The 12578-nt window shown below is 41.3% G+C and overlaps 1 protein-coding gene across 2 annotated transcripts in view; it reads left to right on the forward strand.

The window, feature by feature from the left end:
• Positions 1-12578, forward strand: part of LOC126335082 (intraflagellar transport protein 81 homolog) — a 136066-nt gene that overhangs the window by 85438 nt on the left and 38050 nt on the right. Inside the window, exon 9 of one of the 2 annotated variants that reach the window (XM_049997977.1) lies at positions 383-572. In XM_049997977.1, coding sequence (XP_049853934.1) covers positions 383-572 — 190 coding nt within the window. Of the gene's footprint in view, positions 1-382; positions 573-2158; positions 2349-12578 lie in introns of both variants that reach the window. The other variant, XM_049997976.1, reaches the window with a different exon arrangement.

The raw sequence follows: 12578 nt of genomic DNA on the forward strand, positions 1-12578 counted from the left end.
CCCCACATCATGCACCTGTGTATCCCCACCACACACCCTAGCAGATTGCTGTTGCTGTCGGATGTAGTTGCAGTTGGGCTGTAGTGCCCTTGACATTGCCAGTGTGTGTGTGTGTGTGTGTGTGTGTGTGTGTTTGTGTGTGTGTGTGTGTGTGTGCATGTACTGCAGAAGGAGTACTTTGAAAGATTTAATACTTTAGCAGTTTTTTCCACTGTGCCTGTCTCTGACTTGGTGCTTCACTTATATGGTGATTATCAATCTGTCCTTTCCATATAGTTGTTATTCCATCCTGGACTTTCCATTGTTTGAAATATATGTTTTAGGTTTATATAACTTTCATATTGAGTCTATAATGAAGTCTGCTGTTACCATTTTTAAATAGTCTGTTCGGGAAGCTCAGCATGGTGTATTGGGATTCCGTGCTACTGAAGAGAGATTGGAAGAAGTCTCTAGTGAGAAAGCAGATGTTGATCAAGAGAAAGGAAAGACATTAGAAGAAATGTCATCTGTTGTTGTGCAATTAACACAACGTATAGCAAGTAGAAAAGCTCTGTTGGCACCAATAATAAAGGGTAATCTTTTCAGTGATTAGATGCCTTTTGGCTAAACTCATTTTGTGCGCCACGTAGTTCAATATTACATTTGCTGTGGTACAGTTTTTAAAAGCACTGTCACTGATTTAATCTATGCAATGTTCTTTCACATTATTAAGGCACTTGACTGAGCTATGCTTTGCACTATTTTGCTTGTTAATAACTTTTGATTAGTGTGAACTACATTTTTTGTCACAAAAATTGGTGCACTAATAAGCATATATGTGCTTAAGAAAGTCATTTGCAGGCAAATCATAAGGGGAAAAGCTATATGATTGTCATAATGATCATTTTAGATGTATTGGAAAAGTAATGCAAATTTACTTGGACAGAAATTTTTTTTACATAATCCAAGTTCTGTGTCTTGTATTGTGTGAACTAGTGCATCCTCACAAAAAAAGTTAAAGAATTCCCTGTGATATGAGTAATTGGAAATGTTATTTAGGTACTATTTATAGGCAGATACAGTTGCCTCTGTAGGCAACAATCTCTTGTAATGACTTTTCGTGAGAGAAAGAGATAACATGTGGCAAAATTTTAGCTATAAAATGGGTACAGTAGTATCCGGATTTGTGGCACTCCAAAGAATCCTTGTTTTGGCCAACCAGTGGCTATGTATGTGGAATGACACCACATGGAAACCTGTCTTGGTGAACTTCTTCTGGCGTTTTTGTAAAAGCTTAGGCAGACATATTCAAGTCTTCTGCTGAATTAGTGTGCTATTTTCTTCAAGACTGATTGTGACAATTTGTCCATTGGCTGCAGTGGAAGTATGCATCATGCTTCCTCTACACTTTTCTGCATGCGCTCTTTTGTTAGGTAGGTCAGTGTACCGTGAAGCTGACCTTCCTCCTGTGGGAACTTATCTGACTTGTTTACATTCTGGATCAACCTCTTCCCCCCTTCCCTGACCCGTTGCAATAGACTGAACTGAGGTGACTTCCCATGTTTTCTGTGCATGCTTTCAGGTGTTCAGCATAGTCCAGTACTACAAATGTGTTCTATTGCACCAAGATGTTTGAAAATCCCTTCTCCTTCTCCACTTCTCCTTTCTCTCTCTGGTATGCCCCTCCTCCAGCACAGCCTCTCGATGCAGCATCTTACATCTCTACCCTCTCCTCACCAAGTTCCCGCAAGCTCCACCAGCATCCTCACCCACCGGTACCTAGCTTTCCTTGCCCAACCCCACATCATGCACCTGTGTATCCCCACCACACACCCTAGCAGATTGCTGTTGCTGTCGGATGTAGTTGCAGTTGGGCTGTAGTGCCCTTGACATTGCCAGTGTGTGTGTGTGTGTGTGTGTGTGTGTGTGTTTGTGTGTGTGTGTGTGTGTGTGCATGTACTGCAGAAGGAGTACTTTGAAAGATTTAATACTTTAGCAGTTTTTTCCACTGTGCCTGTCTCTGACTTGGTGCTTCACTTATATGGTGATTATCAATCTGTCCTTTCCATATAGTTGTTATTCCATCCTGGACTTTCCATTGTTTGAAATATATGTTTTAGGTTTATATAACTTTCATATTGAGTCTATAATGAAGTCTGCTGTTACCATTTTTAAATAGTCTGTTCGGGAAGCTCAGCATGGTGTATTGGGATTCCGTGCTACTGAAGAGAGATTGGAAGAAGTCTCTAGTGAGAAAGCAGATGTTGATCAAGAGAAAGGAAAGACATTAGAAGAAATGTCATCTGTTGTTGTGCAATTAACACAACGTATAGCAAGTAGAAAAGCTCTGTTGGCACCAATAATAAAGGGTAATCTTTTCAGTGATTAGATGCCTTTTGGCTAAACTCATTTTGTGCGCCACGTAGTTCAATATTACATTTGCTGTGGTACAGTTTTTAAAAGCACTGTCACTGATTTAATCTATGCAATGTTCTTTCACATTATTAAGGCACTTGACTGAGCTATGCTTTGCACTATTTTGCTTGTTAATAACTTTTGATTAGTGTGAACTACATTTTTTGTCACAAAAATTGGTGCACTAATAAGCATATATGTGCTTAAGAAAGTCATTTGCAGGCAAATCATAAGGGGAAAAGCTATATGATTGTCATAATGATCATTTTAGATGTATTGGAAAAGTAATGCAAATTTACTTGGACAGAAATTTTTTTTACATAATCCAAGTTCTGTGTCTTGTATTGTGTGAACTAGTGCATCCTCACAAAAAAAGTTAAAGAATTCCCTGTGATATGAGTAATTGGAAATGTTATTTAGGTACTATTTATAGGCAGATACAGTTGCCTCTGTAGGCAACAATCTCTTGTAATGACTTTTCGTGAGAGAAAGAGATAACATGTGGCAAAATTTTAGCTATAAAATGGGTACAGTAGTATCCGGATTTGTGGCACTCCAAAGAATCCTTGTTTTGGCCAACCAGTGGCTATGTATGTGGAATGACACCACATGGAAACCTGTCTTGGTGAACTTCTTCTGGCGTTTTTGTAAAAGCTTAGGCAGACATATTCAAGTCTTCTGCTGAATTAGTGTGCTATTTTCTTCAAGACTGATTGTGACAATTTGTCCATTGGCTGCAGTGGAAGTATGCATCATGCTTCCTCTACACTTTTCTGCATGCGCTCTTTTGTTAGGTAGGTCAGTGTACCGTGAAGCTGACCTTCCTCCTGTGGGAACTTATCTGACTTGTTTACATTCTGGATCAACCTCTTCCCCCCTTCCCTGACCCGTTGCAATAGACTGAACTGAGGTGACTTCCCATGTTTTCTGTGCATGCTTTCAGGTGTTCAGCATAGTCCGACAGTATCCCTGGCATTGAGTGCACATGAGAATACAACTTGCAGCACTCGATGTAAATGACTGGGTAGGTCATTGATATGTTCTGCACAAAATGGAGTTTAAATTGGGGCTGAAGACCCAGAAGCACACCATTAATCAATTGCACAAAGATAAATTGAGAGATAATTGTAATACCTAACAAATATTAAGGTAAATTTATTAAACAGGAGAACAGCTGCATGTAGCAACAACATAATTAGTATATAACAGCACCAAGTAAGAGTATATTATCAAGAGCTGATCTGTTTGCGTATCATCAGATTCACCCACTGCATGATACCAGTTGATTAGCTTTGTGTATACCTTAACATTCATGCTCTGCCCACCTTTGGTACTGCTGATACTTAATGAATTGGATGTGTACGTGCCAACCTTCAAATGGCCTCACAAGAAAAGTCACTGATACTTAAGCTCAACATATCATTGTGCAATTGTAGATAGAAGCAGTATGGGCCTTCATTAAATTTACAGATTTTAAGCTGCAATCACTGTTGCCAAATGAACAGGTCCTTGTGGAGACATTAAGTCCTCCCTGTTGCCTATATTCAGCTAATTATAACATGGTTGAGACTAGCATTATCTTCATGTTTGATTATATTGTGTTGATTTTATCTTGTGAAAAAAGAAAAACAAAAATGATGAAACGTGCAAGTGCCACAGCAGTAGTTTACTGTCGTTATAAGAAACAGAAATTAGATGCAATGTCCATGGATGAATGTCCACACAAGTAAGTGCAAACAGATATGTCTCTATGAGAAGTTGCCTGAGATGACCATAGATGTCCACGAAAATAAGTACAGACAGAAATGTGTCTCTGAGAGGTTGCCTGGGATGTGCCAACATGATGAAATCCATGAGTCATCATAGGCAGCAGAGTTGGAGGGTGCTGAGGACAATCGACTGTAAGATCCGACCTGGCACTTGTAGTATGTCCTCGACAACAACAGGCCTCGAGTATGTTGAGTGTTGTCACAGGCGATGGCTTCATAGTGATAACTGCCAGTGGGATGACGGTATTTCCTGGATGTTGAGTGTTGGTGGTTGTCGGAGGTGATAGGTTGACAATGATAGCTGCCGGTTGGCCAACAGTACTCCCTCGCCAATTGGGCATCCTTGTGCCTTGTAGTCGTGGGTCCAGCAGAGATAAATAAGTGTAAGATTCGATACATCATAGCAGTTTCGATGTCTGTACACTTACACCATCCAGTTAAAAGTACTTCTAGAATTTGGAATGACATACATAAATAATGTTTCTTGTTATTTATATGGCTCAAATACATTGACACACAAGCTCTTTTAGAGGCAGTGTGTGAAAAAATATGCAGATCGAGAAGAATTGCTTAAGTTTGATTATTTAAATAGGAAAGAAATTAGGTGAATTGTAGGGAGACCACTTCACCACCACAGTTAATACCAAAAATGTTCATTGCAGCACAGATGCTTGTAAAAGTGATCAATTAAGAAAATGGCATTATCATGGGGATTCATTCCAAGTTCAATTTCTAGCTAAGGCAAAAGCAGTAACCATTCTAAGGTGAAAAATTATAGTTTAAATGGAAGATAAACAGTTTGAATTTGTGGTGGATACGAAGGAAGTGTGCAGGTTTTGATGTAGTCAGTAAAAAACATTTGCAAGAATGTTCTAAATTCCGAGCTGAATATGTAACTAGGGAGTTAAAGAAACAGAATACAATGAAAAGGGGAAAGAAGAAAAAAACAATTACTTCAACTAGAAATACAAGATAAAGAAAGTAACACCAGATGCAATGTACTTTTAAAAACTTTTAAGTCTCTAAATTATTGAGTGGTACTTTAAATTGCAAACGAAATTATTTTGTAATAGATATAAACAGCGTTAATGTTACTTGAATGGTTCTCAGGCCCATTCTCATGTAGACATGAGGCAACTTCTCGTCGTCTTCATCTGCAGCCTTGCAGAGAGCTAAAGTGGTGCGTCAATTTGTAGGATAGCTTGCTAGAAAATCTCAGGTCCTGAGTGAGGGAAGAGCTTTGATGTGACTACATCTACATCTGCACGATTACTCTGCTATTCACAATAAAGTGCATGGCAGAGGGTTTAATGAACCACCTTCAAGCTATCTCTCTACCGTTCCACTCTTGAACGGCACACAGGAAAAATGAACACTTAAATTTTTCTGTGAAAGCCCTGATTTCTCTTATTTTATCGTGATGATCATTTCTTCCTTTGTAGGTGGGTGCCAACAGAATGTTTTTACAATCGGAGGAGAAAACTGGTGATTGAAGTTTCATGAACAGATCCTGTCGCAATGAAAAATGCCTTTGTTTTAATGATTGCCACTCCAATTCACGTATCATGTCTGTGGCACTATCTCCCCTATTTCCTGATAATACAAAATGAGCTGCCCTTCTTTGTACTTTTTCAATGTCATCCATCAGTCCCACCTGATGCAGATCCCACACCACACAGCAATACTCCAGAATAGGGTGGACAAGTGTGGTGTAAGCAGTCTCTTTAGTAAACCTGTTGCACTTTCTAAGTGTTCTGCCAATGAATCACAGTCTTTGGTTTGCTCTACCCACAATATTATCTATGTGATTGTTCCAATTTAGGTTATTTGTAATTGTAATCCCTAAGTATTTAGTTGAATTTACAGCCTTCAGGTTTGAGTGACTTATCACGTAATCGAAATGTGGCTGATTTATTTTAGTGCTCATGTGAATAACTTCACACTTTCCATTATTCAGAGTCAATTGCTACTTTTCGCACCATACAGATATCTTATCTAAATCATTTTGCAAGTCATTTTGATGGTAAATGACAGCATCATCTGCAAACAATCAAAGACAGCTACTCAGATTGTCTCCTATGTTTTTAATATAGATCAGGAATAAAAGAGGGCCTATAACACTTCCTTGGGGAACACCGGATATTACTTCTGTTTTACTCGATGACTTTTTGTCTATTACTATGAATTGTGACCTTTGTGACAGGAAATCATGAATTCAGTCACACAACTGAGGTGATATTCTGTAGGCTTGCAGTTCTGTTAGAAGACACTTGTGTGGAACAGTGTCGAAAGCTTTCTGGAAACCTAAAAATATGGAATCAGTTTGACATCCCCTGTCGATAGCACTTATTACTTCATGAGTATAAAGAGCTAGTTCTGTTTCAAAAGAACGATATTTTTGAAACCGTGCTATGCGCCAATGAATCGTTTTCTTCGAGGTGCTTCATAATGTTCGAATACAGTATATGTTCCAAAACCCTACTGCAAATCGACGTTAGTGATCTAGGCCTGTAATTCAGCAGATTACTCCTACTTCCGTTTTTGGGTATTGGTGTGGCTTAAGCAATTTTCCAGTCTTTAGGTACAGATCTTTCTGTGAGCGAGTGGTTGTTTATATTTGCTAAATATGGAGCTATTTTATCAGCATACTCTGAGAGGAACCTGACTGGTATACAATCTGGACTGGAGGCCTTGCCTTTATTAAGTGATTTAAGCTCCTTCGTTACTCCAAGGATATCTACTTCTATGTTTCTCATCTTGGCAGTTGGTCTTGATTGGAATTCAGGAATATTTACTTCATCTTCTTTGGTGAAGGAGCTTTGGAAAACTGTGTTTAATAACTCTGATTTAGTGGCACTATCATCAGTGACTTCACCGTCGTTATCGCGCAGTGAAGGTATTGATTGTGTCTCGCCACTGGTGTGCTTTATGTATGACCAGAATTTCATTGGGTTTTCTGCCAGATTTTGAGACAGAATTTTGTTGTGGAAATTATTAAAAGCATCTCGCATTGAAGTACGCGTCATATTTCGAACTTCTGTAAAACTTTGCCAATCTTGGTAATTTTGCATTCTTTTGAATTTGGCGTGCTTTTTTCGTTGCTTCTGCAACAACGATCTGACGCGTTTTGTGTACCATGGGGGATCAGTACCATCACTTATTAATTTATGTGGTATATATATCTCTAAATTGCTGTCGATACTATCTCTTTGAAGACATTCCACAACTTTTCTACACTTACATGATCAGATCAGAAGGAGTGAAGACTGTCTCTTAAAAAGGTGTTAAGAACATTTTTATCAGCTTTTTTAACTAGATATACTTTGCGTTACTTTTTGATGGTTGCAGGTGTTATGGTATTCAGCCTAGCAGCAACTGCCTTGTGGCTAATCCCTGTATTTGTCACAATACTCACTATTTGTCCAGGATTATTTGTTGTTAAATGGTCAAGTATGTTTTTGCAACCATTTATGCTTCGAGTGGGCTATTGAACTAATTGTTCAAAATAATTTTCTGAGAGAGCACTCAGTACAATTTTGGATGACGTTCTATACCTGCCGCCAGCTTTAAACATATAATTTTTCCAGCATATCGAGGGTAGATTAAAGTCACCACCGACAATAATTGTGTGAGTGGGGTACTTATTTGAAATGAGACTTATGTTTTATTTGAACTGTTCAGCAACTATATCTTCTGAGTCGGGGCGCCGGTAAAATGATCCAATTAATAGTTTAGTTCGATTGTCAGGTATAACCTCTACCCTTGCTATTGCACACGTACTATCTACTTAAATTTCGTTACAAGGCAAACTACCTCTGACAGCAATAAATACTCCACCACCAACTGTATTTAATCTATCCTTTATGAACACTTATATCGTTTGAAAAAATTTCAGCTGAACTTATTTCCGGCTCTAGCCGGCTCTCTGTACCTGCAACTATTTGATCTTCAGTGCTTTCTATTAGGGCTTGGAGCTCTGGTTCTTTCTCAACACAGCTATGACAATTTACAACTACAGTACCAATTGTTTCTACAACTATGTTACTGTGTTTTACCTGCCCACTTTTAGATGGACGTCCCTTCTGTGGTTCCCTAAGGCCCTCTAACCTAAAAAGCCACCCAGTCCCTTCCACACAGCCCCCGCTACCCGTGTAGCCGCCTCGTGTGTGTAGTGGACTCCTGATCTATTAAGCAGAGCCCGGAAACCCATCAACCGATGGCGCAAGTCAAGGAATCTGCAGCCTACACGGCCACAGAACCACCTGAGCCTCTGATTCAGACCCTCCACTTGGCTCTGCACCAGAAGATCACAGTCAGTTCTATCGACGATGTTGCAGATGGAGAGCTCCACCTTAATCTTGGAAGCAAGACTGGCAGTCTTAACCATTTCTGCAAACCGCCCGAAACCAGACGGAATCTGCTCCGATCCAAAGTGACACACGTCCTTGGTACCGACATGAGCCACCACCTGCAGTTGGCTGCACCCTGTACTCTTCATGGCATCGGGAAGCACTCTTTCCACATCCGGAATGACTCCCCCCAGAATGCACACAGTGCACACTGGCTTCCTTCCCCTCCATGGCAGCCATGTTCCTAAGGTGCCCCATTACGCACCTAACGTTGGAGCTCCCAACCCACCCTCTGTGAATGCCCAGTCCTTGCAGGCCTAGAAGCTTCCTCGGAACAGGGTGGATAACTGCATCTGGCTCAGAGACATTGTCAGCCACAGATAACGCCCGAAACCTGTTCGTCAAACGAACCGAGGAGACCTTACGATCGGCCCCTCGGAAAGTTTGTGCTGCCTGCCAGACTTTGGAATGATCTCCCACTCGACCAGAGATGAGGGGTCAACCTCAGTGCAGGCAGTACCTGGGGGGGGGGGGGGCAGCAGTGGACCAATTGGAGGACATGTGGGACGTGCTTGAAGTCCCTCGCATCCTTGCATTCGATCCCCCACAGTGATGCCCCTTGGCAGCAGCCCCAAGCTGTGTGATGGAAGCCAAAGCAGCCTGGAGTTGTGAGCGAAGGGTCGCCAACTCAGCTCGCATCTTTACAAAGCAATCTCAGTTTCTATCCATTACTGCAGTTGCTCATGCTTGAAGCTCGTAAAAATATGTAACACACGAATGGTACACTTGCATTATTAGTGGCAGGAACAAGCAATGCTGCTCTCGCTGACGGTCTAACCGACACTGCTACCCATTCATAACAGACAACAAATGAAGATGCTCAATCTCTGCTGACAAGCTTGCAGGATATGTTATAGTTTGTGCTCTATGAGAGAGAGTGTTAAGAAGGTATCAGTTGCAGAGAAGAGAATCTAGTGAGAATACACTAATAGGAGCTGAAAGCGAGGCACCAACATTTCGAACACATACTTTAGGGTTGTTACTTGTTGCCGGTCTTCTGGCAGCACACAGAGTGCAATTAACAGTTCGTTGCTCTGGCAGGTTCCCTTCCTGTGGGCATCTATGCTTACCATATAAATTGGCTTGCCAGAGCTGCTGCCAGCAATTATGCCTGATGATTATAAGCATCTTCCTCATTGAAATATTGTGCAGTTTACACAATATTTTACATTACCTCTCGGACCTATTCAAGCTATTATAAGGTCAGGAAAGCATAACATAGGATGGCTTGAAATTTGATGAGCTATAGAAATATATGTCATAGGATGGGTAAATAAAGTTAGATTGTAATGTGCATACTTTCTCAGTTTTGATTTTCATGAAGTGCACTGACGAAAAAGCTCTGAATTTGTATCAGTGAAATATACTACAAAGGACAATAAATATGAAATTGTTGAAAAGGGGGGTGGTTCAGCACCTCGCTCTGGACACCCCAGCACATAAACAACAGATGATAACATCAAAGCTGTGAAGAAAATTGTGTTGTAAAATTATCGCATTACCATAAGAGAAGTTGCTGATGATGTTGGCATATCGGTCAGCTCATGTTAGGCAATTTTCTTGGATGTTTTGGGCATGAAATGTGTGTCAGCAAAAATCATTCCAAATAAGAGCTCTTGAATGACGTCATTCATGTTCCTGATTTGCTCAAAAGGGTTATAACTGGTGACAAAACATGGGTTTATTGTTATGATGTTGAAACCAAAGCCCAATCGTACCAGTGGAAGCATCTCGGAGAGCCAAGACTGAAAAAAGCAAGCCCAGTTCAATCAAATGTCAAAGCTTGGCTCAATGTTTTTTTTTAGATGTCATGAATTTTTGCCTCAAGGTCATACAGTCAATAAAGAGTATTACCTTGATGTTGTGCACCGTTTTTGAGAAGCAATATGTAAAAAAAACCTGGAATTGGGGAAAAGTGCTTCATGACTTTTGCATCACAACAATGCACCTGCTGATTCCTCTCTGCTTGTGAGAGATTTTTTGGCCAAAAACAACATGAAAATGATGCCTCTGCCACCATATTCACTGGATTTGGCCCCCTGCAACTTTTTCCTGTTCCCAAAACTGAAGAGACCTATGAAAGAATAAAGATTTTCAATGACAGAGGAAATAAAAACTGTGTTGCTGGAAGTACTTGAGGCTGTACCAAATGTGCTTACGAGAAATGATTCGAGGATTGAAGAAGCATTGACACAAGTGAATTGCATCTGAGTGGTATTACATTGAAGGAGACAGCGCAAATATTTATGAATATATTTTTTCATGATGATGTAAATAAAGTAGAAAGACATGGGATATATATATATATATATATATATATATATATATATATATATATATATATATATATATATATATATATATATATATAAAGATTCCAAGACTTACCAAGCGGGAAAGCGCCGGCAGACAGGCACATGAACAAAACACACAAACACACACACAGAATTACGAGCTTTCGCAACTGGCAGTTGCTTCGTCAGGAAAGAGGGAAGGAGAGGGAAAAATGAAAGGATGTGGGTTTTAAGGGAGAGGGTAAGGAGTCATTCCAATCCCGGGAGCGGAAAGACTTCCCTTAGGGGAAAAAAAAGGACAGGTGTACACTCGCACACACACACACACACACACACACACACACACACACACACACACACATATCCATCCGCACATACACAGACACAAGCAGACATATTTAAAGGCAAAGAGTTAAGGGCAGAGATGTCAGTCGAGGCGGAAGTACAGAGGCAAAGAAGTTGTTGAAAGACAGGTGAGGTATGAGCGGCGGCAACTTGAAATTAGCGGAGGTTGAGGCCTGGCGGATATCGAGAAGAGAGGATATACTGAAGGGCGAGTTCCCATCTCCGGAGTTCGGATAGGTTGGTGTTGGTGGGAAGTATCCAGATAACTCGGACGGTGTAACACTGTGCCAAGATGGGCTGGCCGTGCATCAAGGCATGTTTAGCCACAGGGTGATCCTCATTACCAACAAACACTGTCTGCCTGTGTCCATTCATGCGAATGGACAGTTTGTTGCTGGTCATTCCCACATAGAAAGCATCACAGTGCAGGCAGGTCAGTTGGTAAATCACGTGGGTGCTTTCACATGTGGCTCTCCCTTTGATCGTGTACACCTTCCGGGTTACAGGACTGGAGTAGGTGGTGGTGGGAGGGTGCATAGGACAGGTTTTACACCGGGGGCGGTTGCAAGGGTAGGAGCCAGAGGGTAGGGGAGGTGGTTTGGGGATTTCATAGGGATGAACCAAGAGGTTACGAAGGTTAGGTGGACGGCGGAAAGACACTCTTGGTGGAGTGGGGAGGATTTCATGAAGGATGGATCTCATTTCGGGGCAGGATTTTAGGAAGTCGTATCCCTGCTGGAGAGCCACATTCAAGGTCTGATCCAGTCCCGGGAAGTATTCTGTTACAAGTGGGGCACTTTTGGGGTTCTTCTGTGAGAGGTTCTGGGTTTGAGGGGATGAGGAAGTGGCTCTGGTTATCTGCTTCTGTACCAGGTTGGGAGGGTAGTTGCGGGATGCGAAAGCTGTTTTCAGGTTGTTGGTGTAATGGTCGAGGGATTCAGGACTGGAGCAGATTCGTTTGCCACGAAGGCCTAAGCTGTAGGGCAGGGACCGTTTGATATGGAATGGGTGGCAGCTGTCATAATGGAGGTACTGTTGCTTGTTGGTGGGTTTGATGTGGACGGATGTGTGCAGCTGGCCATTGGACAGATGGAGGTCAACATCTAGGAAAGTGGCATGGGATTTGGAGTAGGACCAGGTGAATCTGATGGAACCAAAGGAGTTGAGGTTGGAGAGGAAATTCTGGAGTTGTTCTTCACTGTGAGTCCAGATCATGAAGATGTCATCAATAAATCTGTACCAAACTTTGGGTTGGCAGGCTTGGGTAACCAAGAAGGCTTCCTCTAAGCGACCCATAAATAGGTTGGCATACGAGGGGGCCATCCTGGTACCCATGGCTGTTCCCTTTAATTGTTGGTATGTCTGGC

The sequence above is a fragment of the Schistocerca gregaria genome, chromosome 2 (genome assembly GCF_023897955.1).
Source record: "Schistocerca gregaria isolate iqSchGreg1 chromosome 2, iqSchGreg1.2, whole genome shotgun sequence".
NCBI lineage: Eukaryota > Metazoa > Arthropoda > Insecta > Orthoptera > Acrididae > Schistocerca > Schistocerca gregaria.